Source organism: Pleurodeles waltl, chromosome 12, assembly GCF_031143425.1.
Source record: "Pleurodeles waltl isolate 20211129_DDA chromosome 12, aPleWal1.hap1.20221129, whole genome shotgun sequence".
Taxonomy (NCBI): domain Eukaryota; kingdom Metazoa; phylum Chordata; class Amphibia; order Caudata; family Salamandridae; genus Pleurodeles; species Pleurodeles waltl.
The window spans coordinates 20,591,000-20,613,086 of record NC_090451.1 but is presented as its reverse complement, the minus strand read 5'-3'; the positions used below and the strand labels follow the sequence as shown (position 1 = coordinate 20,613,086).

The window sequence follows — 22,087 nt, the reverse complement described above, 5'->3', positions numbered from 1 at the left end:
GGATTTCTTAGAAGGTTTGAAGAAAGTTTTTCCGCCAATTCGGAGGCCTTCTCCTCCGTGGGAACTGAACATAGTCCTAGCAAAACTTATGTGCCCTCCTTTCGAGCCTATCCATAAGGCCTCCTTACAACACCTTACGTGGAAAACGGCTTTTCTGGTGGCCATTACTTCAGCGAGGAGGGTCAGTGAGATCCAGGCCTTGTCTGCAAAAGAACCGTACACGGTTTTTCATGACAATAGAGTAGTTCTACGAACTCACCCATCTTTCCTTCCGAAGGTGGTGTCAGAATTCCATATTAATCAGACCATAACTTTACCGACTTTCTTTCCCAATCCGGAAACTCCGGCTGAGAAAGCATTGCACTCATTAGACTTGAAAAGAGTGCTGAAATTTTATCTGGACAAGACAAAATCGATTAGACACTCTAACCGCTTGTTTGTGAACTATGGTCATTTAAGGACAGGAGAAGCAGCATCTAAGCGAACAATATCAAGATGGATAGTTTCTTGTATTGTTAATACTTACCAGCTAGCTAATAGACACTTGCTAGCGCGGCCTAGAGCGCATTCCACAAGGGGAAAAGCGGCTACTGCTGCTCTCCTTAACAATGTTCCTATATCTGAGATTTGTAAGGCTGCTACATGGAAGTCTGTCCATACTTTTACAAGACATTATTGTTTAGACTCAGATGCAAGAGCGGATGCCCAAGTGGGGCAGGCCTCTCTAAGGAATTTATTTGCGTAAGACATGTCTATTCCTGCACTTCTATCGGACAGTCCGCTGGGTTTAGGGATGGGCTTGCTAATCTATTCAATGTTTATGACTATTGATGAGGATCCCCTGGAAGAGAAGGATAAGTTACTTACCTGTAAATCCTAGTTCTCTTCCAGGGGTATCCTCATCAAAGTCATAAACAACCCACCCTCCTCCCCGGACACACGTCTACTGGAAGTGCAGGACAGACAGTATTTTGATTCAATTATACAAATTGTCACCGTAAAAAGAACTGACCTAACTGTGAACCAACTGTCACCTTTCCTTCACCCCTGAGGCATGGTGGGATACTGGAGGTGCTCAGGGTCTTAAAGGCACAGTGCCAAAGTTTTTATGGTTCTCCTGTGTTAACCTACATGCAGCCTATTGGCTAAGAATGCTTCATTGTTTTTCAATGCAGTTTTCTCTATTTTTTCACTAGAGTTTGCTACTGCTTACTTCCCCAAGCCTAGTTTTAGGAGCTTGGGTACTTATTTAGGCTCTATTGTAGTATTTAAAAAAAAAAAAACTTCATAGAAATAAAGCATTTTAGCCTGTTTTTAACATGATAGCCTGCATGACTGTTTGTTACACATGTATAATGTGTATATATTTTATATATGCTCCGGGGTCCCCGCACAAGGGCGGGAATATTCAATGTTTATGACTTTGATGAGGATACCCCTGGAAGAGAACTAGGATTTACAGGTAAGTAACTTATCCTACTTGTAATATCAGATTTTCCTGCACATTATCATCCAACCCCAGGACCTGCTGGTACTTGTAATATCAGATCTTGCTGCAGGCTATCACCCAACCCCAGGACCTGCTGGTACTTGTAATATCAGATTATGCTGCAGGTTAGTACCCAACCCCTGGACCTGCTGGTACTTGTAATATCAGATCTTGCTGCAGGTGAGCACTCAACCCCGGGACCCACTGAGATCTTCCTGCAGGTTATTACCAGCCCCAGGGCCCACTGAGATCTTCCTGCAGGTTATTACCAGCCCCAGGGCCCGCTGGTACTTGTAATATCAGACCTTCCTGCAGGATCACCCAACCCCTGGACCTGCTGGTACTTGTAATATCAGATCTTGCTGCAGGTGAGCACTCAACCCCAGGACCCGCTGGTACTTGTAATATCAGACCTTCCTGCAGGCTATCACCCAACCTCAGGACCCGCTGGTACTTGTAATATCAGATCTTCCTGCAGGTTCACCCAACCCCAGGACCCGCTGAGATCTTCCTGCAGGTTATCACCCAACCCCAGGACCCGCTGAGATCTTCCTGCAGGTTATCACCCAACCCCAGGACCTGCTAGTACTTGTAATATCAGATCTTCCTGCAGGATCACCCAACCCCAGGACCTGCTGGTACTTGTAATATCAGATCATCCTGCAGGTTAGTACCCAACCCCAGGACCCGCTGGTACTTGTAATATCCGATCTTCCTGCAGGTTATCACTCAACCCCAAGACCTGCAGGTACTTGTACTATCAGATCTTCCTGCAGGGTCACCCAACCCCAGGACCAACTGAGATCTTCCTGCGGGTTATTACCTAAGACCCGCTGGTACTTGTAATATCCGATCTTCCTGCAGGATCACCCAACCCCAGGACCCACTGGTACTTGTAATATCAGATCTTCCTGCAGGCTATCACTCGACCCCAGGACCCGCTGGTACTTGTAATATCAGACCTTCCTGCAGGATCATCCAACCCCAGGACCCGCTGGTACTTGTAATATCAGACCTTCCTGCAGGTGAGCACTCGACCCCAGGACCCGCTGGTACTTGTAATATCAGATCTTCCTGCAGGATCACCCAACCCCAGGACCCGCTGAGATCTTCCTGCAGGTTATCATCCAACCCCAGGACCTGCTGGTACTTGTAATATCAGATCTTGCTGCAGGCTATCACTCAACCCCAGGACCTGCAGGTACTTGTAATATCAGATCTTCCTGCAGGATCACCCAACCCCAGGACCCGCTGGTACTTGTAATATCAGACCTTCCTGCAGGTGAGCACTCGACCCCAGGACCCGCTGGTACTTGTAATATCAGATCTTCCTGCAGGATCACCCAACCCCAGGACCCGCTGAGATCTTCCTGCAGGTTATCATCCAACCCCAGGACCTGCTGGTACTTGTAATATCAGATCTTGCTGCAGGCTATCACTCAACCCCAGGACCTGCAGGTACTTGTAATATCAGATCTTCCTGCAGGATCACCCAACCCCAGGACCCGCTGGTACTTGTAATATCAGACCTTCCTGCAGGTTAGTACCCAACCCCAGGACCCGCTGGTACTTGTAATATCAGATCTTCCTGCAGGATCACGCAACCCCAGGACCCGCTGGTACTTGTAATATCAGACCTTCCTGCAGGTGAGCACTCGACCCCAGGACCCACTGGTACTTGTAATATCAGATCTTCCTGCAGGTTATCACTCAACCTCAAGACCCGCTGGTACTTGTAATATCAGATCTTCCTGCAGGTTCTCACCCAACCCCAGGACCCACTAAGATCTTCCTGCAGGCTATGGCCCAGCCTCAGAACCTGCTGGTACTTTTAATATCAGATCTTCCTGCAGGATCACCCAACCCCAGGACCCACTGAGATCTTCCTTCAGGTTATTACCTAACCCCAGGACCAGCTGGTACTTGTAATATCAGACCCGCTTGTACTTGTAATAACTTTTGGTGAACACACCTGCATAAACCTTCGTAGCATCCTGTGATATGACCATCTGTTTCTTGCAGCCGCTGTCCATGAGGCGCCTGGAGCATGAGAAGCGCAGGAAGGAGATTAAAGAGCTGTGGCACAGAGCGCAGAGGAAGCTGGTATGTATTGTGTGGAAACTCGCATGGGCCACAGTAGATCTGAGAGGGGCAGAGGGACTGAGAACAGGGGCAAGTGCAGATCTGGCAGAGCAGCCGATAATAGAGGGTACTGCAGAACTGGCAGAGCCATGAGAACAGACGCTAGTGCAGAACTGACACAGCGACCAAGAACAGACGCTAGTGCAGAACTGACAGAGCCATGAGAACAGACACTAGTGCAGAACTGACACAGCAACCAAGAACAGACACGAATGAGGAACTGGCAGAGCCATGAGAACCGACGCAAGTGTAGAACTGGCAGAGCCATGAGAAGGGATGCTAGTGCAGAAATGGCACAGTGACCAAGAACAGACGCAAGTGCAGACCTGGCAGAGCCATGAGTACTGACGCTAGTGCCGACCTGGCAGAGTGACCAAGAACAGAGGCAAGGGCAGAACTGGCAAAGCTATGAGAACAGACACCACTGCACAACTGGCAAAGCTATGATGTAGGAAGCTGCCTCTGTATATACTATCTCAAAGTGAGAAATAGCATGCACAGAGTCTAAGGGTTCCCCTTAGAGGTAAGATAGTGGTAAAATTAGATAATTCTAATGCTCTACTTTGTGGTAGTGTGGTCGAGCAGTAGGCTTATCAGAGGGTAGTGTTAAGCATTTGTTGTACACACACAGGCAATAAATGAGGAACACACACTCAAAGACAATTCCAGGCCAATAGGTTTTTATATTGAAAAATATATTTTCTTATTTTATTTTAAGAACCACAGGTTCAATATTTACAGTGAACACTTTAAATGTAAGGTACTTCACTTAGATACTTTAGGAACTTTGAATGGAAACAATATCATGTACAGTCTTTGTAAAAATGGCAATAAGTTATTTTCAAAGGGGACACAGTGCAAAAATCAACAGTACCTGGGGGAGGTAACTAAAGTTTAGATTAGGAGGTAAGTAAAACACTTACAAGTCTCAGTTCTGGGGCATAGGCAGCCTACCGTTGGGGGTTCAAGGCAACCCCAAACTTACCACACCAGCAGCTCAGGGCCGGTCAGGTGCAGAGGTCAAAGAGGTGCCCAAAACACATGGGTGCCTATGGAGAACAGGGGTGCTCCGTTTCCAGTCTGCCAGTAGGTAAGTACCTGCGTCCTCGGGGGGGCAGACCAGGGTTTTTTTGTAGAACACTGGGGGGGACACAAGTAGGCAAACAAAACACACCCTCAGCAGCACAGGGGCGACTGGATGCAGTGTGCAAAGCAGGCATCGTGTGTCAGGTAGGAAACAATGGAGGGACCCGGGGGTCACTCTAGCGGTGCAGGCAGGCACAGGGGGGCTTCTCGAGATAGCCACCACCTGGGCTAGGCAGAGGGTCGCCTGGGGGGTCACTCCTGCGCTGAAGTTCGGTTCCTTCAGGTCCTGGGGGCTGCGGGTGCTGTGTTGGTTCCAGGCGTCGGGTCGCTTGTTACAGGCAGTCGGGGTCAGGCGGAGCCTCTGGATTCTCTCTGCAGGCGTCGCTGTGGGGGCTCAGGGGGGTAGCCTCTGGTTACTCATGGGCTCGCAGTTGCCGGGGAGTCCTCCCTGAGGTGTTTGTTTTCTGCAGGTAGAGCCGGGCCGTCGGGTGCAGAGTGTGAAGTCTCACGCTTCCGGCAGGAAACGTGCAGTCTGAAAGTTGCTTCTTTGTTGCAAAGAAGTAGCTGGTTTTGAACAGGCCTGCTGTTCACAGGAGTTTCTTGGTCCTTTAGTCCAGGGCAGCCCTCTGAGGCTTCAGAGGTCGCTGGTCCCTGTCGGATGCGTCGCTGGAGCAGGTTTCGAAGTTGGAGACAGGCCGGTAGGGCTTGGGCCAAAGCAGTTGACGTCTTCCTCCTTCTCTGCAGGCTTGTAGGTCAGCAGTCCTTCTTGTTTCTTCAGGTTGCAGGAATCTGATTTCCTGGGATCTGTGGAGCCCCTAAATACTGAATTTAGGGGTGTGCTTTAGGTCTGGGAGGGCCGTAGCCAATGGCTACTGTCCTTGAGGGTGGCTACACCCTCTTTGTGCCTCCTCCCTGTGGGGAGGGGGGCACCTCCCTAATCCTATTGGGGGAATCCTCCAAACTCAAGATGGAGGATTTCTAAAGCCAGGGGTCAGCTCAGGACACCTTAGGGGCTGTCCTGACTGGTGGGTGACTCCTCCTTGTTTTTCTCATTATCTCCCCCGGTCTTGCCACCAAAAGTGGGGGCAGTGGCCGGAGGGGCGGGCATCTCCACTATCTGGGATGCCCTGGGGTGCTGTAACATAAGGGGTGGGCCTTTGTGGCTCACTGCCAAGTGTTACAGTTCCTGCAGGGCGAGGTGAGAAGCACCTCCACCCGTAGAGGCTTTGTTCCTGGCCACAGAGTGACAAAGGCACTCTCCCCATGTGGCCAGCAACATGTCTGGTGTGTGGAAGGCTGGCAAAAACGAGTCAGCCTACACTAGAAGTCGGGTAGGTATTCAGGGGGCATCTCTAAGATGCCCTCTGGGTGTATCTTACAATAAATTGCACACTGGCATCAGTGTGCATTTATTGTGCTGAGAAGTTTGATACCAAACTTTCCAGTTTTCAGTGTAGCCATTATGGAACTGTGGAGTTTGTGTTTGACAAACTCCCAGTCTATATACTCTTATGGCTACCCTGCACTTACAATGTCTAAGGTTTTGCTTAGACACTTCAGGGGTATAGTGCTCATACACATATTCCCTCACCTGTGGTATAGTGCACCCTGCCTTAGGGCTGTAAGGCCTGCTAGAGGGGTGACTTACCTATGCCACAGGCAGTGTGAGGTTGGCATGGCACTCTGAGGGGAGTGCCATGTCGACTTAGTCTTTTTCTCCCCACCAGCACACACAAGCTGTGAGGCAGTGTGCATGTGCTGAGTGAGGGGTCCCTAGGGTGGCATAAGACATGCTGCAGCCCTTAGAGACCTTCCCTGGCATCAGGGCCCCTGGTACCAGGGGTACCAGTTACAAGGGACTTACCTGAGTGCCAAGTGTAGGAAGGTGGCTCTGCATGCACTATTTCAAAGTAAGGAATAGTATGCACAGAGTCCAAGGGTTCCCCTTAGAGGTAAGATAGTGGCAAAAAGAGAATACTAATGCTCTATTTTGTGGTAGTGTGGTCGAGCAGTAGGCTTATCAAAGGAGTAGTGTTAAGCATTTGTTGTACATACACAAGCAATAAATGAGGAACACACACTCGGAGACAATTCCAGGCCAATAGGTTTTTGTATAGAAAAATATATTTTCTTAGTTTATTTTAAGAACCACAGGTTCAAGATTTACATGTAATACTTCAAATGAAAGGTATTGCAGGTAGGTACTTTAGGAACTTTGAATTAGCAAAATACCATATACAGTTTTCACATAAATCACATATAGCTATTTTAAAACTAGACAGTGCAATTTTCAACAGTTCCTGGGGGGAGTAAGAGTTTGTTAGTTTTTGCAGGTAAGTAAACCACCTACGGGGTTCAAGTTTGGGTCCAAGGTAGCCCACCGTTGGGGGTTCAGAGCAACCCCAAAGTTACCACACCAGCAGCTCAGGGGTGGTCAGGTGCAGAGGTCAAAGTGGTGCCCAAAACGCATAGGCTTCAATGGAGAAGGGGGTGCCCCGGTTCCAGTCTGCCAGCAGGTAAGTACCCGCGTCTTCGGAGGGCAGACCAGGGGGGTTTTGTAGGGCACCGGGGGGGGACACAAGTCCACACAGAAAGTACACCCTCAGCGGCACGGGGCGGCCGGGTACCGTGTGCAAACAAGCGTCAGGTTTGTAATTGAAATCAATGAGAGACCAAGGGGTCTCTTCAGCGATGCAGGCAAGGGGGGGGGGCTCCTCGGGGTAGCCACCACCTGGGCAAGGGAGAGGGCCACCTGGGGGTCGGATCCTTCAGGCCCTGGGAGCTGCGGGTGCAGAGTCTTTACCAGGCGTCGGATCTTAGAAGCAGGCAGTCGCGGTCAGGGGGAGCCTCTGGATTCCCTCTGCAGGCGTCGCTGTGGGGGCTCAGGGGGGCAACTCTGGCTACTCACGGTCTCGCTGTTGCCGGGGAGTCCTCCCTGAAGTGTTTGTTCTCCACAAGTCGAGGCGGGGGCGTTGGATGCAGAGTGTCAAGTCTCACGCTTCTGGCGGGAAACGCAAGTTGTTGCAAAGTTGCTTCTTTGTTTCACATTTGCAGTCTTTGGTGAACAGAGCCGCTGTCCTCTGGAGTTCTTGGTCCTTCTAGATGCAGGACAGTCCTCTGAGGCTTCAGAGGTCGCTGGTCCCTGTGGAAAGCGTCGCTGGAGCAGTGTCTTTAGAAGTGGGGAGACAGGCCGGTAGAGCTGGGGCCAAAGCAGTTGGTGTCTCCGTCTTCTCTGCAGGGTTTTTCAGCTCAGCAGTCCTCTTCTTCTTAGGTTGCAGGAATCTCAGTTCCTAGGTTCTGGGGAGCCCTTAAATACAAAATTTAAGGGCGTGTTTAGGTCTGGGGAGTTAGTAGCCAGTGGCTACTAGCCCTGAGGGTGGGTAACACCCTCTTTGTGCCTCCTCCCTGAGGGGAGGGGGGCACATCCCTAATCCTATTGGGGGAATCCTCCATCTGCAAGATGGAGGATTTCTAAATGTTAGTCACCTCAGCTCAGGACACCTTAGGGGCTGTCCTGACTGGCCAGTGACTCCTCCTTGTTTTTCTCATTATCTCCTCCGGCCTTGCCGCCAAAAGTGGGGCTGTGGCCGGAGGGGGCGGGCAACTCCACTAGCTGGAGTGCCCTGGGGTGCTGTAACAAAGGGGGTGAGCCTTTGAGGCTCACCGCCAGGTGTTACAGTTCCTGCAGGGGGAGGTGTGAAGCACCTCCATCCAGTACAGGCTTTGTTACTAGCCACAGAGTGACAAAGGAACTCTCCCCATGTGGCCAGCAACATGTCTGGTGTGTGGCAGGCTGCTAAAACCAGTCAGCCTACACGGGTAGTCGGTTAAGGTTTCAGGGGGCACCTCTAAGGTGCCCTCTGGGGTGTATGTTACAATAAAATGTACACTGGCATCGGTGTGCATTTATTGTGCTGAGAAGTTTGATACCAAACTTCATAGTTTTCAGTGTAGCCATTATGGTGCTGTGGAGTTCGTGTTTGACAGACCCCCAGACCATATACTCTTATGGCTACCCTGCACTTACAATGTGTAAGGTTTTGCTTAGACACTGTAGGGGCATAGTGCTCATGCACTTATGCCCTCACCTATAGTATAGTGCACCCTGCCTTAGGGCTGGAAGGCCTGCTAGAGGGGTGACTTATCTATACTACATAGGCAGTGTGAGGTTGGCATGGCACCCTGAGGGGAGTGCCATGTCGATCTAGTCGTTTTGTCCTCACTAGCACACACAAGCTGGCAAGCAGTGTGTCTGTGCTGAGTGAGGGGTCCCCAGGGTGGCATAAGATATGCTGCAGCCCTTAGAGACCTTCCCTGGCATCAGGGCCCTTGGTACCAGGGGTACCAGTTACAAGGGACTTAACTGGATGCCAGGGTGTGCCAATTGTGGAAACAAAAGTACAGGTTAGGGAAAGAACACTGGTTCTGGGGCCTGGTTAGCAGGCCCTTAGCACACTTTCAAATCAAAACTTATCAGCAAAGGCAAAAAGTCAGGGGGTAACCATGCCAAGAAGGCATTTCCTTACACAACCTCCCCCCCCACCCCTCCAAACGAAAGAGGATGAGACTAACCTTTCCCAAGAGAGTCTTAATTTTCTAAGTGGAAGAACCTGGAAAGGCCATCTGCATTGGCATGGGCAGTCCCAGGTCTGTGTTCCACTATAAAGTCTATTCCCTGTAGGGAGATGGACCACCTCAACAGTTTTGGATTTTCACCTTTCATTTGCATCAGCCATCTGAGAGGTCTGTGGTCAGTTTGAACTACAAAGTGAGTACCAAAGAGGTATGGTCTCAGCTTCTTCAGGGACCAAACCACAGCAAAGGCCTCCCTCTCAATGGCACTCCAACGCTGCTCCCTGGGGAGTAACCTCCTGCTAATGAAAGCAACAGGCTGGTCAAGGCCATCATCATTTGTTTGGGACAAAACTGCCCCTATCCCATGTTCAGAGGCATCTGTCTGCACAATGAACTGCTTGGAGTAATCTGGAGCTTTTAGAACTGGTGCTGTGCACATTGCTTGTTTCAGGGTGTCAAAGGCCTGTTGGCATTCTACAGTCCAGTTTACTTTCTTGGGCATTTTCTTGGAGGTAAGTTCTGTGAGGGCTGTCACTATGGATCCATATCCCTTCACAAACCTCCTGTAGTACCCAGTCAAGCCAAGGAATGCCCTGACTTGAGTCTGGGTTTTTGGAGCTGCCCAGTCCAGAATAGTCTGGATCTTAGGCTGGAGTGGCTGAACTTGGCCTCCACCTACAAGGTGACCCAAGTAAACCACAGTTCCCTGCCCTATCTGGCATTTGGATGCCTTGATAGAGAGGCCTGCTGATTGCAGAGCCTTCAAAACCTTCTTCAGGTGGACCAGGTGATTCTGCCAGCTGGAGCTAAAGACAGCAATATCGTCAAGATAAGCTGCAATAAAGGACTCCAAGCCAGCAAGGACTTGATTCACCAACCTTTGGAAGGTGGCAGGGGCATTCTTTAAACCAAAGGGCATAACAGTAAACTGATAATGCCCATCAGGTGTGGAGAATGCTGGCTTTTCTCTTGCTCCTGGTGCCATTTTGATTTGCCAGTACCCTGCTGTTAAGTCAAAGGTACTTAAGAATTTGGCAGCACCCAATTTGTCAATCAGTTCATCAGCCCTTGGAATGGGATGGGCATCTGTCTTGGTGACAGAATTAAGTCCTCTGTAGTCCACACAGAACCTCATCTCTCTCTTTCCATCTTTGGTGTGAGGTTTGGGGACTAAGACCACTGGGCTAGCCCAGGGGCTGTCAGAGTGCTCAATGACTCCCAATTCCAGCATCTTGTGGACTTCCACTTTGATGCTTTCCTTAACTTGATCAGACTGTCTGAATATTTTGTTTTTGACAGGCATGCTGTCTCCTGTGTCCACATCATGGGTACACAGGGGTGTCTGACCAGGGGTTAGGGAAAAGAGCTCAGCAAACTGTTGCAGGACCTTCCTACGGTCAGATTGCTGTTGGCCAGAGAGGGTGTCTGAATAGATCACTCCATCTACTGAGCCATCTTTAGGGTCTGTGGAGAGGAGATCAGGGAGAGGTTCACTCTCAGCTTCCTGGTCCTCATCTGTTACCATCAACAGATTCACATCAGCCCTGTCATGGAAGAGCTTAAGGCGGTTCACATGGATCACCCTCTTGGGGGTCCTGCTAGTGCCTAGGTCCACCAGGTAGGTGACCTGACTCTTCTGTTCTAGTACTGGGTAAGGGCCACTCCATCTGTCCTGAAGTGCCCTGGGAGCCACAGGCTCCAAAACCCAGACTTTCTGCCCTGGTTGAAATTCAACCATTGCAGCCTTTTGGTAATGCCAAAACTTCTGGAGCTGTTGGCTGGCCTCAAGGTTTTTGCTTGCCTTTTCCATGTACTCTGCCATCCTTGAACGTAGGCCAAGTACATAGTCCACCACATCTTGCTTAGGCTCATGATGAGTCTCTCCCAGCCTTCTTTCACAAGAGCTAGTGGTCCCCTTACAGGGTGGCCAAACAGAAGTTCAAAGGGTGAAAACCCTACTCCCTTCTGAGGCACCTCTCTGTAAGCGAAAAGCAGACATGGCAAGAGGACATCCCATCTCCTTTTGAGTTTTTCAGGGAGCCCCATGATCATGCCTATCAATGTTTTGTTGAATCTCTCAACAAGACCATTGGTTTGTGGATGGTATGGTGTGGTGAATTTGTAAGTCACCCCACACTCATTCCACATGTGTTTCAGGTATGCTGACATGAAGTTGGTACCTCTGTCAGACACCACCTCCTTAGGAAAACCCACTCTGGTAAAGATACCAATGAGTGCCTTGGCTACTGGAGGGGCAGTAGTCGACCTAAGGGAAATTGCTTCAGGGTATCTAGTAGCATGATCCACTACTACTAGTATGTATAGGTTCCCTGAGGCTGTGGGAGGTTCAAGTGGACCCACTATGTCCACACCCACCCTTTCAAAGGGGACCCCCACCACTGGAAGTGGAATGAGGGGGGCCTTTGGGTGTCCACCTGTCTTACCACTGGCTTGACAGGTGGCACAAGAGACACAAAACTCCTTGACCTTCTGGGACATGTTGGGCCAATAGAAGTGGTTGACTAGTGTAGGAGGCTGGACTGGCTTGTAGTGAGTACCAAGGGGTACTTGCACCTTGCACCAGGCCCAGTTATCCCTTATTAGTGTATAGGGTGTCTAGCAGCTTAGGCTGATAGATAATGGTAGCTTAGCAGAGCAGCTTAGGCTGAACTAGGAGACGTGTGAAGCTACTACAGTACCACTTAGTGTCATATGCACAATATCATAAGAAAACACAATACACAGTTATACTAAAAATAGAGGTACTTTATTTTTATGACAATATGCCAAAGTATCTTAGAGTGTACCCTCAGTGAGAGGATAGGAAATATACACAAGATATATATACACAATAGCAAAAATATGCAGTATAGTCTTAGAAAACAGTGCAACCAATGTATAGTTACAATAGGATGCAATGGGGAAACATAGGGATAGGGGCAACACAAACCATATACTCCAAAAGTGGAATGCGAACCACGAATGGACCCCAAACCTATGTGACCTTGTAGAGGGTCGCTGGGACTATTAGAAAATAGTGAGAGTTAGAAAAATAACCCTCCCCAAGACCCTGAAAAGTGAGTGCAAAGTGCACTAAAGTTCCCCTAAGGACAAAGAAGTCGTGTTAGAGGAATAATGCAGGAAAGACACAAACCAGCAATGCAACAACTGTGGATTTCCAATCTAGGGTACCTGTGGAACAAGGGGACCAAGTCCAAAAGTCACAAGCAAGTCGGAGATGGGCAGATGCCCAGGAAATGCCAGCTGCGGGTGCAAAGAAGCTTCTACTGGACAGAAGAAGCTGAGGTTTCTGCAGGAACGAAAAGGGCTAGAGACTTCCCCTTTGGTGGACGGATCCCTCTCGCCGTGGAGAGTCGTGCAGAAGTGTTTTCCCGCCGAAAGAACGCCAACAAGCCTTGCTAGCTGCAAATCGTGCGGTTAGCGTTTTTGGACGCTGCTGAGGCCCAGGAGGGACCAGGAGGTCGCAAATTGGACCAGCAGAGAGAGGGGACGTCGAGCAAGACAAGGAGCCCTCTCTGAAGCCGGTAGCACCCGGAGAAGTGCCAGAAACAGGCACTACGAGGATGCGTGAAACGGTGCTCGCCGAAGTTGCACAAAGGAGTCCCACGTCGCCGGAGACCAACTTAGAAAGTCGTGCAATGCAGGTTAGAGTGGCGTGGACCCAGACTTGGCTGTGCACAAAGGATTTCCGCCGGAAGTGCACAGGGGCCGGAGTAGCTGCAAAAGTCGCGGTTCCCAGCAATGCAGCCCAGCGAGGTGAGGCAAGGACTTACCTCCACCAAACTTGGACTGAAGAGTCACTGGACTGTGGGGGTCACTTGGACAGAGTCGCTGGATTCGAGGGACCTCGCTCGTCGTGCTGAGAGGAGACCCAAGGGACCGGTAATGCAGCTTTTTGGTGCCTGCGGTTGCAGGGGGAAGATTCCGTCGACCCACGGGAGATTTCTTCGGAGCTTCTGGTGCAGATAGGAGGCAGACTACCCCCACAGCATGCACAAGCAGGAAAACAGTCGAGAAGGCGGCAGGATCAGCGTTACAGAGTTGCAGTAGTCGTCTTTGCTACTATGTTGCAGGTTTGCAGGCTTCCAGCGCGGTCAGCAGTCGATTCCTTATCAGAAGGTGAAGAGAGAGATGCAGAGGAACTCGGATGAGCTCTTGCATTCGTTATCTAAAGTTTCCCCAGAGACAGAGACCCTAAATAGCCAGAAAAGAGGGTTTGGCTACCTAGGAGAGAGGATAGGCTACTAACACCTGAAGGAGCCTATCAGAAGGAGTCTCTGACGTCACCTGGTGGCACTGGCCACTCAGAGCAGTCCAGTGTGCCAGCAGCACCTCTGTTTCCAAGATGGCAGAGGTCTGGAGCACACTGGAGGAGCTCTGGACACCTCCCAGGGGAGGTGCAGGTCAGGGGAGTGGTCACTCCCCTTTCCTTTGTCCAGTTTCGCGCCAGAGCAGGGGCTAAGGGGTCCCTGAACCGGTGTAGACTGGCTTATGCAGAATTGGGCACATCTGTGCCCAACAAAGCATTTCCAGAGGCTGGGGGAGGCTACTCCTCCCCTGCCTTCACACCATTTTCCAAAGGGAGAGGGTGTCACACCCTCTCTCAGAGGAAGTTCTTTGTTCTGCCATCCTGGGCCAGGACTGGCTGGACCCCAGGAGGGCAGATGCCTGTCTGAGGGGTTGGCAGCAGCAGCAGCTGCAGTGAAACCCCAGGAAGGGCAGTTTGGCAGTACCAGGGTCTGTGCTACAGACCACTGGGATCATGGGATTGTGCCAACTATGCCAGGATGGCATAGAGGGGGCAATTCCATGATCATAGACATGTTACATGGCCATATTCGGAGTTACCATTGTGAAGCTACATATAGGTAGTGACCTATATGTAGTGCACGCGTGTAATGGTGTCCCCGCACTCACAAAGTTCAGGGAATTGGCTCTGAACAATGTGGGGGCACCTTGGCTAGTGCCAGGGTGCCCTCACACTAAGTAACTTTGCACCTAACCTTTACCAGGTAAAGGTTAGACATATAGGTGACTTATAAGTTACTTAAGTGCAGTGAAAAATGGCTGTGAAATAACGTGGACGTTATTTCACTCAGGCTGCAGTGGTAGGCCTGTGTAAGAATTGTCAGAGCTCCCTATGGGTGGCAAAAGAAATGCTGCAGCCCATAGGGATCTCCTGGAACCCCAATACCCTGGGTACCTCAGTACCATATACTAGGGAATTATAAGGGTGTTCCAGTAAGCCAATGTAAATTGGTAAAAATGGTCACTAGCCTGTTAGTGACAATTTGGAAAGAAATGAGAGAGCATAACCACTGAGGTTCTGATTAGCAGAGCCTCAGTGAGACAGTTAGGCACTACACAGGGAACACACACATATAGGCCACAAACTTCTGAGCACTGGGGTCCTGACTAGCAGGGTCCCAGTGACACATAACAAACATACTGAAAACATAGGGTTTTCACTATGAGCACTGGGCCCTGGCTAGCAGGATCCCAGTGAGACAGTGAAAACACCCTGGCATACACTCACAAACAGGCCAAAAGTGGGGGTAACAAGGCTAGAAAGAGGCTACTTTCTCACACAACCCCCCCCCAAACGAAGGACAATAAGGCTAACCTTGGCCAGTTGAGACTTTATTGTCTAAGTGGTGATAAGTAGAGAGTAGCTCTGCAATAGACTGGTTACTCCCTTTATCATCCACTATATGGTTACTTCCCTGTGGGGATGTAAACCACCCTGTTTGAAGTTTTTTAGCTAAGCAACAATGTGAAGATGTATTTTCAGAGTTTCTATCAGTAAGTTTAAGTCTAGAGCAGTGGGAATTGTCCACTGAACCTATTTGTAATGATGGAAATGCCAGACAGGGATGCTGTCTCAGTAAAGCCATAGCTGGGCAAAAACTTTGTCCATATGGCTGGAAGAGAGAACAGGGATGCTGTTTCTCTTGAGTTGGAGCAGGGCAGGGATGCTGTCCTATGAGCTCCACACTAGGGCAGGGATGCTGTCCTAAGTGTTGTGAGGCAGTGCAGGGTTTCTGCACTAAAGTTTCTCTGGGAGGGTTGGAGGGATGCTCCATGTTAACTAAAATGGTGCTCTTTTTGTCACCAATGTTAGTTATCCCACAGAGAGGTACTTCTACCTCAGGGAGTCCAGCTTTGCCAGCTGATGATTCCCTTGGAACAGGTGCCACCCCAGGAGAGGTTTCTCCCACCACAGGAATGGTATCCTGAATGGTAGGGTGGTTAGGGGATACTGTGATACCCTTTTTACCTGTTGATGGAGAGGGATCCTGAGTTTTCAGGCCTTCTCTCCTTTGCTTTTTCATTTCAGTAGAAATGAGAGGGAACAATTCCTCAGGGATGCCCAGCATGGCTGCATGGGCATAAAACTCTACATCAGCCCAACCTGAGGCCTCTAGGTCATTACCTAAGAGACAGTCTACAGGTAAGCTAGGTGATACCACCACCTGCTTAGGGCCAGTAACTCCACCCCAACTAAACTGAATTATAGCTAAGGGAAGAAACTTAGTGGAGTTATGGACATCAATAATCTTATACTGTTGTCCAATGATGTGTTGATCAGGGTGCACTAGGTTTTCAGTCACCAAAGTGATACTGGCACCTGTGTCCCTGTAGGCCAAGGCCTCAACACCATTTATTGAAACTGTCTGCCTGTACTTATCCATTGTAAGGGGACAAGCAGCCAGTGTGGCAAGGCCAATGCCACTAGGTGAGACAGAAACTGTCTTGGGAGTGACTACCCCAGTTTCTACTATGGACCCAAAAGTGAACCCAACTACACCCTTAACTTGACTGTTGCCAGCAGTCCCACCACTAGTACCACTACTGCTAGGGGCACTAGAGCTTGATGTATTAGTGGTGGTAGGCTCAGGGGGTTTACCTGGACAGGACTTATCCCCTGGCCTATGGCCTCTGTTTTTACACACAAAGCACCAAGGTTTTTTAATGTGTGCAGGTTGAGAAGAAGAGGAAGAATTAGTTTTATCCCCACCCTCTGAAGAGTGTTTAAGATTTGAAGTGGGATCTTTGGTTTTACCCTTATCCCCATGCTTATCTTGAGATTTTTCACCATCTTTCTTCTTATTGCCATCTTTGTCACCCCCTGTATGAACTTTTCTGTTCACCCTTGTTCTGACCCATTTGTCTGCCTTCTTTCCCAATTCTTGGGGAGAGGTCAGATCAGAGTCTACCAGGTACTGGTGCAACAAATCAGACACACAATTATTAAGTATATGCTCTCAGGATTGTGTTATACAGGCTTTCATAATCAGTAACTTTACTGCCATGTAACCACCCCTCCAAGGCCTTCACTGAATGGTCAATGAAATCAACCCAGTCTTGTGAAGACTCCTTTTTGGTCTCTCTGAACTTTATCCTGTATTGTTCAGTGGTTAAGCCATAACCATCCAGGAGTGCATTCTTAAGAACTGTAAAATTATTGGCATCACTTTCTTTCACAGTAAGGAGCCTATCCCTACCTTTTCCACTAAATGATAGCCATAGGATAGCAGCCCACTGCCTTTGAGGGACATCCTGTACAACACAGGCCCTCTCAAGTGCAGCAAACCACTTGTTAATGTCATCCCCCTCCTTATAAGGGGGAACTATCTTGTGCAGATTCCTGGAATCATGCTCTTTTACAGGATGACTATGGGGAATACTGCTGCTGCCACCATGGGTTTCTAAACCCAGTTTCTGTCTCTCCTTCTCTACTTCTAAAGTCTGTCTATCCAAATCCAGCTGTTGCTTCTTGAGCTTCAGTCTGGTTTGTTCCACTCTCAATCTATTGAGCTCCCTTTCTAACAATCTGTCATCAGGGTGGGTGGGAGGGACATGCCTTGAAACAGAAGTATGGTGAGAATGGACAGAAGGAGACCTGTCCCTTACAGAAGCCACCCTAACAGCTTGGCTAACAGAAACATCACTACCAGTATGGTGAGAATAAATGCTTTTGCTATGATGTGAGACAACACTATTTATATGGTGTGGCTCATCATCATTACCAACTATGCTAGACTGTCTAGTAATGGGCAGGCTAGGAAGTTTCTTTCCTGAATCTTTTCCTGGGGGAGTCCCTGGATCAGATTGAGAACCATTAGCTACTTTTTCTACAGATTGGGCACTTATGGCCTTATCCTGTACTCTAAGCATGTTAATCAACAGTTCTAAGGAAGGATTCTTCCCTACACTCAAACCTCTCTCTATGCAGAGACTCCTTGCTCCTTTCCAGCTAAGGTGATCATATGCAAGTTTGGACAGATCAACATTTTGGCCTGTGCCAGACATTTTTAGAGAGAGTTAAAGTGATAGTAAAAGATAAAAAGTTTGTCAGAGCTTTTAGAAAGACAGAGAAAAAAAACTTTTAAAACTTTTTAGAACTTTTTAGAAAGTTAGAAGTACTTTTCAGCACTTAGAAAAGAGTGAAAAGAGGAAATGCAAAACTTTTTGGCTATGTGTATGTACACTGACCTTGTTTTGTATATTTTTCTCTTATGAAAAGTACAATGACAAGAGTGGTAAGTAGTCTCAAAGCACTTATCCCACCGCTGCACAACCAATGTAGGAGGCTGGACTGGCTTGTAGTGAGTACCAAGGGGTACTTGCACCTTGCACCAGGCCCAGTTATCCCTTATTAGTGTATAGGGTGTCTAGCAGCTTAGGCTGATAGATAATGGTAGCTTAGCAGAGCAGCTAAGGCTGAACTAGGAGACGTGTGAAGCTACTACAGTACCACTTAGTGTCATATGCACAATATCATAAGAAAACACAATACACAGTTATACTAAAAATAAAGGTACTTTATTTTTATGACAATATGCCAAAGTATCTTAGAGTGTACCCTCAGTGAGAGGATAGGAAATATACACAAGATATATATACACAATAGCAAAAATATGCAGTATAGTCTTAGAAAACTGTGCAACCAATGTATAGTTACAATAGGATGCAATGGGGAAACATAGGGATAGGGGCAACACAAACCATATACTCCAAAAGTGGAATGCGAACCACGAATGGACCCCAAACCTATGTGACCTTGTAGAGGGTCGCTGGGACTATTAGAAAATAGTGAGAGTTAGAAAAATAACCCTCCCCAAGACCCTGAAAAGTGAGTGCAAAGTGCACTAAAGTTCCCCTAAGGACAAAGAAGTCGTGTTAGAGGAATAATGCAGGAAAGACACAAACCAGCAATGCAACAACTGTGGATTTCCAATCTAGGGTACCTGTGGAACAAGGGGACCAAGTCCAAAAGTCACAAGCAAGTCGGAGATGGGCAGATGCCCAGGAAATGCCAGCTGCGGGTGCAAAGAAGCTTCTACTGGACAGAAGAAGCTGAGGTTTCTGCAGGAACGAAAAGGGCTAGAGACTTCCCCTTTGGTGGACGGATCCCTCTCGCCGTGGAGAGTCGTGCAGAAGTGTTTTCCCGCCGAAAGAACGCCAACAAGCCTTGCTAGCTGCAAATCGTGCGATTAGCGTTTTTGGACGCTGCTGAGGCCCAGGAGGGACCAGGAGGTCGCAAATTGGACCAGCAGAGAGAGGGGACGTCGAGCAAGACAAGGAGCCCTCTCTGAAGCCGGTAGCACCCGGAGAAGTGCCAGAAACAGGCACTACGAGGATGCGTGAAACGGTGCTCGCCGAAGTTGCACAAAGGAGTCCCACGTCGCCGGAGACCAACTTAGAAAGTCGTGCAATGCAGGTTAGAGTGCCGTGGACCCAGGCTTGGCTGTGCACAAAGGATTTCCGCCGGAAGTGCACAGGGGCCGGAGTAGCTGCAAAAGTCGCGGTTCCCAGCAATGCAGCCCAGCGAGGTGAGGCAAGGACTTACCTCCACCAAACTTGGACTGAAGAGTCACTGGACTGTGGGGGTCACTTGGACAGAGTCGCTGGATTCGAGGGACCTCGCTCGTCGTGCTGAGAGGAGACCCAAGGGACCGGTAATGCAACTTTTTGGTGCCTGCGGTTGCAGGGGGAAGATTCTGTCGACCCACGGGAGATTTCTCCGGAGCTTCTGGTGCAGATAGGAGGCAGACTACCCCCACAGCATGCACAAGCAGGAAAACAGTCGAGAAGGCGGCAGGATCAGCGTTACAGAGTTGCAGTAGTCGTCTTTGCTACTATGTTGCAGGTTTGCAGGCTTCCAGCGCGGTCAGCAGTCGATTTCTTATCAGAAGGTGAAGAGAGAGATGCAGAGGAACTCGGATGAGCTCTTGCATTCGTTATCTAAAGTTTCCCCAGAGACAGAGACCCTAAATAGCCAGAAAAGAGGGTTTGGCTACCTAGGAGAGAGGATAGGCTACTAACACCTGAAGGAGCCTATCAGAAGGAGTCTCTGACGTCACCTGGTGGCACTGGCCACTCAGAGCAGTCCAGTGTGCCAGCAGCACCTCTGTTTCCAAGATGGCAGAGGTCTGGAGCACACTGGAGGAGCTCTGGACACCTCCCAGGGGAGGTGCAGGTCAGGGGAGTGGTCACTCCCCTTTCCTTTGTCCAGTTTCGCGCCAGAGCAGGGGCTAAGGGGTCCCTGAACCGGTGTAGACTGGCTTATGCAGAATTGGGCACATCTGTGCCCAACAAAGCATTTCCAGAGGCTGGGGGAGGCTACTCCTCCCCTGCCTTCACACCATTTTCCAAAGGGAGAGGGTGTTCTTTGTTCTGCCATCCTGGGCCAGGCCTGGCTGGACCCCAGGAGGGCAGATGCCTGTCTGAGGGGTTGGCAGCAGCAGCAGCTGCAGTGAAACCCCAGGAAGGGCAGTTTGGCAGTACCAGGGTCTGTGCTACAGACCACTGGGATCATGGGATTGTGCCAACTATGCCAGGATGGCATAGAGGGGGCAATTCCATGATCATAGACATGTTACATGGCCATATTCGGAGTTACCATTGTGAAGCTACATATAGGTAGTGACCTATATGTAGTGCACGCGTGTAATGGTGTCCCCGCACTCACAAAGTTCAGGGAATTGGCTCTGAACAATGTGGGGGCACCTTGGCTAGTGCCAGGGTGCCCTCACACTAAGTAACTTTGCACCTAACCTTTACCAGGTAAAGGTTAGACATATAGGTGACTTATAAGTTACTTAAGTGCAGTGAAAAATGGCTGTGAAATAACGTGGACGTTATTTCACTCAGGCTGCAGTGGTAGGCCTGTGTAAGAATTGTCAGAGCTCCCTATGGGTGGCAAAAGAAATGCTGCAGCCCATAGGGATCTCCTGGAACCCCAATACCCTGGGTACCTCAGTACCATATACTAGGGAATTATAAGGGTGTTCCAGTAAGCCAATGTAAATTGGTAAAAATGGTCACTAGCCTGTTAGTGACAATTTGGAAAGAAATGAGAGAGCATAACCACTGAGGTTCTGATTAGCAGAGCCTCAGTGAGACAGTTAGGCACTACACAGGGAACACACACATATAGGCCACAAACTTCTGAGCACTGGGGTCCTGACTAGCAGGGTCCCAGTGACACATAACAAACATACTGAAAACATAGGGTTTTCACTATGAGCAATGGGCCCTGGCTAGCAGGATCCCAGTGAGACAGTGAAAACACCCTGGCATACACTCACAAACAGGCCAAAAGTGAGGGTAACAAGGCTAGAAAGAGGCTACTTTCTCACAACTAGTCTCTCCCACGTCTTGGTCTGTCCCAAATGCCCAGCAAGAGGAATATCATGGGCTAAGGTCAGAATGAACTCCCTAAACTCCTGAGGCACTACCACTCTCCTAGTGGCACCAGGTTTGGGATCTCTTGCCTCAGTGTAAAGGAGTCCATCTTCCCAATAGACCCTATGTGTTCCTGTTTTCTTTCCATTGGACTCTTCAGCAGCTTGCTGCCTAAGGCCTTCAAGAGAGGGACAGGTTTCTTGTCCCTTACACAACTGTTCCCTTGAGGGTCCCCCTGGGCCCAGAAGCTCAACCTGATAAGGTCCTAAGTCCGTAGGCTCAGTTCCCTCAGAGGGCAGAACTTCTTCCTGAGAAGAGAGGTTCTCTTTTTCTTGTTGTGTTGCAACTGGTTCCCCAGTTGTCTTTCCTTTCCTCTTGGATGGTTGGGCCCTTTTTCCAGGCTCCAACACCACTTTTTCACCCTGAGCCTTGCACTGTGCCCTTGTCTTGACACACACCAGTTCAGGGATACCCAGCATGGCTGCATGGGTTTTCAGTTCTACCTCAGCCCATGCTGAGGACTCCAGGTCATTTCCAAGCAAACAGTCTACAGGGATATTTGAGGAGACCACCACCTGTTTCAGGCCATTGTCCCCTCCCCATTCTAAAGTTACCATAGCCATGGGATGTACTTTAGTCTGATTGTCAGCGTTGGTGACTGGATAAGTTTGTCCAGCCAGGTATTGACCAAGGGAAACCAGTTTCTCTGTCACCATGGTGACACTGGCACCTGTATCCCTCAGGCCTTCTACACTTGTCCCATTAATTAAGGGCTGCTGCCTGTATTTTTGCATGTTAGGGGGCCAGGCAGCCAGTGTGGCTAAATCCACCCCACCCTCAGAGACTAATGTAGCTTCAGTGTGACACCTGATTTGCTCTGGGCACACTGTTGATCCCACTTGGAGACTGGCCATTCCAGGGTTAGCTGGAGTGGAGTTAGAAGTGAAACCTTTCTTGGGACAGGCCTTGTCTCCAGTTTGGTGCCCAGGCTGATTACAGCTACGACACCAGGCCTTTTTGGGATCAAAGTTTTTACCCTTGTACCCAAAATTGGATTGTGAAGAGGCTCTGGGCCCACCCTCC

At 49.4% G+C, this 22,087-nt stretch overlaps 1 protein-coding gene across 8 annotated transcripts in view; it reads left to right on the top strand.

Moving 5' to 3' along the window:
• ARHGAP45 (Rho GTPase activating protein 45) overlaps window positions 1-22,087 on the top strand; it is a 381,773-nt gene that overhangs the window by 232,364 nt on the left and 127,322 nt on the right. For all 8 annotated transcript variants that reach the window (XM_069216459.1, XM_069216457.1, XM_069216454.1 and 5 more), the window contains one exon: window positions 3,512-3,592. In XM_069216459.1, coding sequence (XP_069072560.1) covers window positions 3,512-3,592 — 81 coding nt within the window. The remainder of the gene's footprint in view (window positions 1-3,511; window positions 3,593-22,087) is intronic.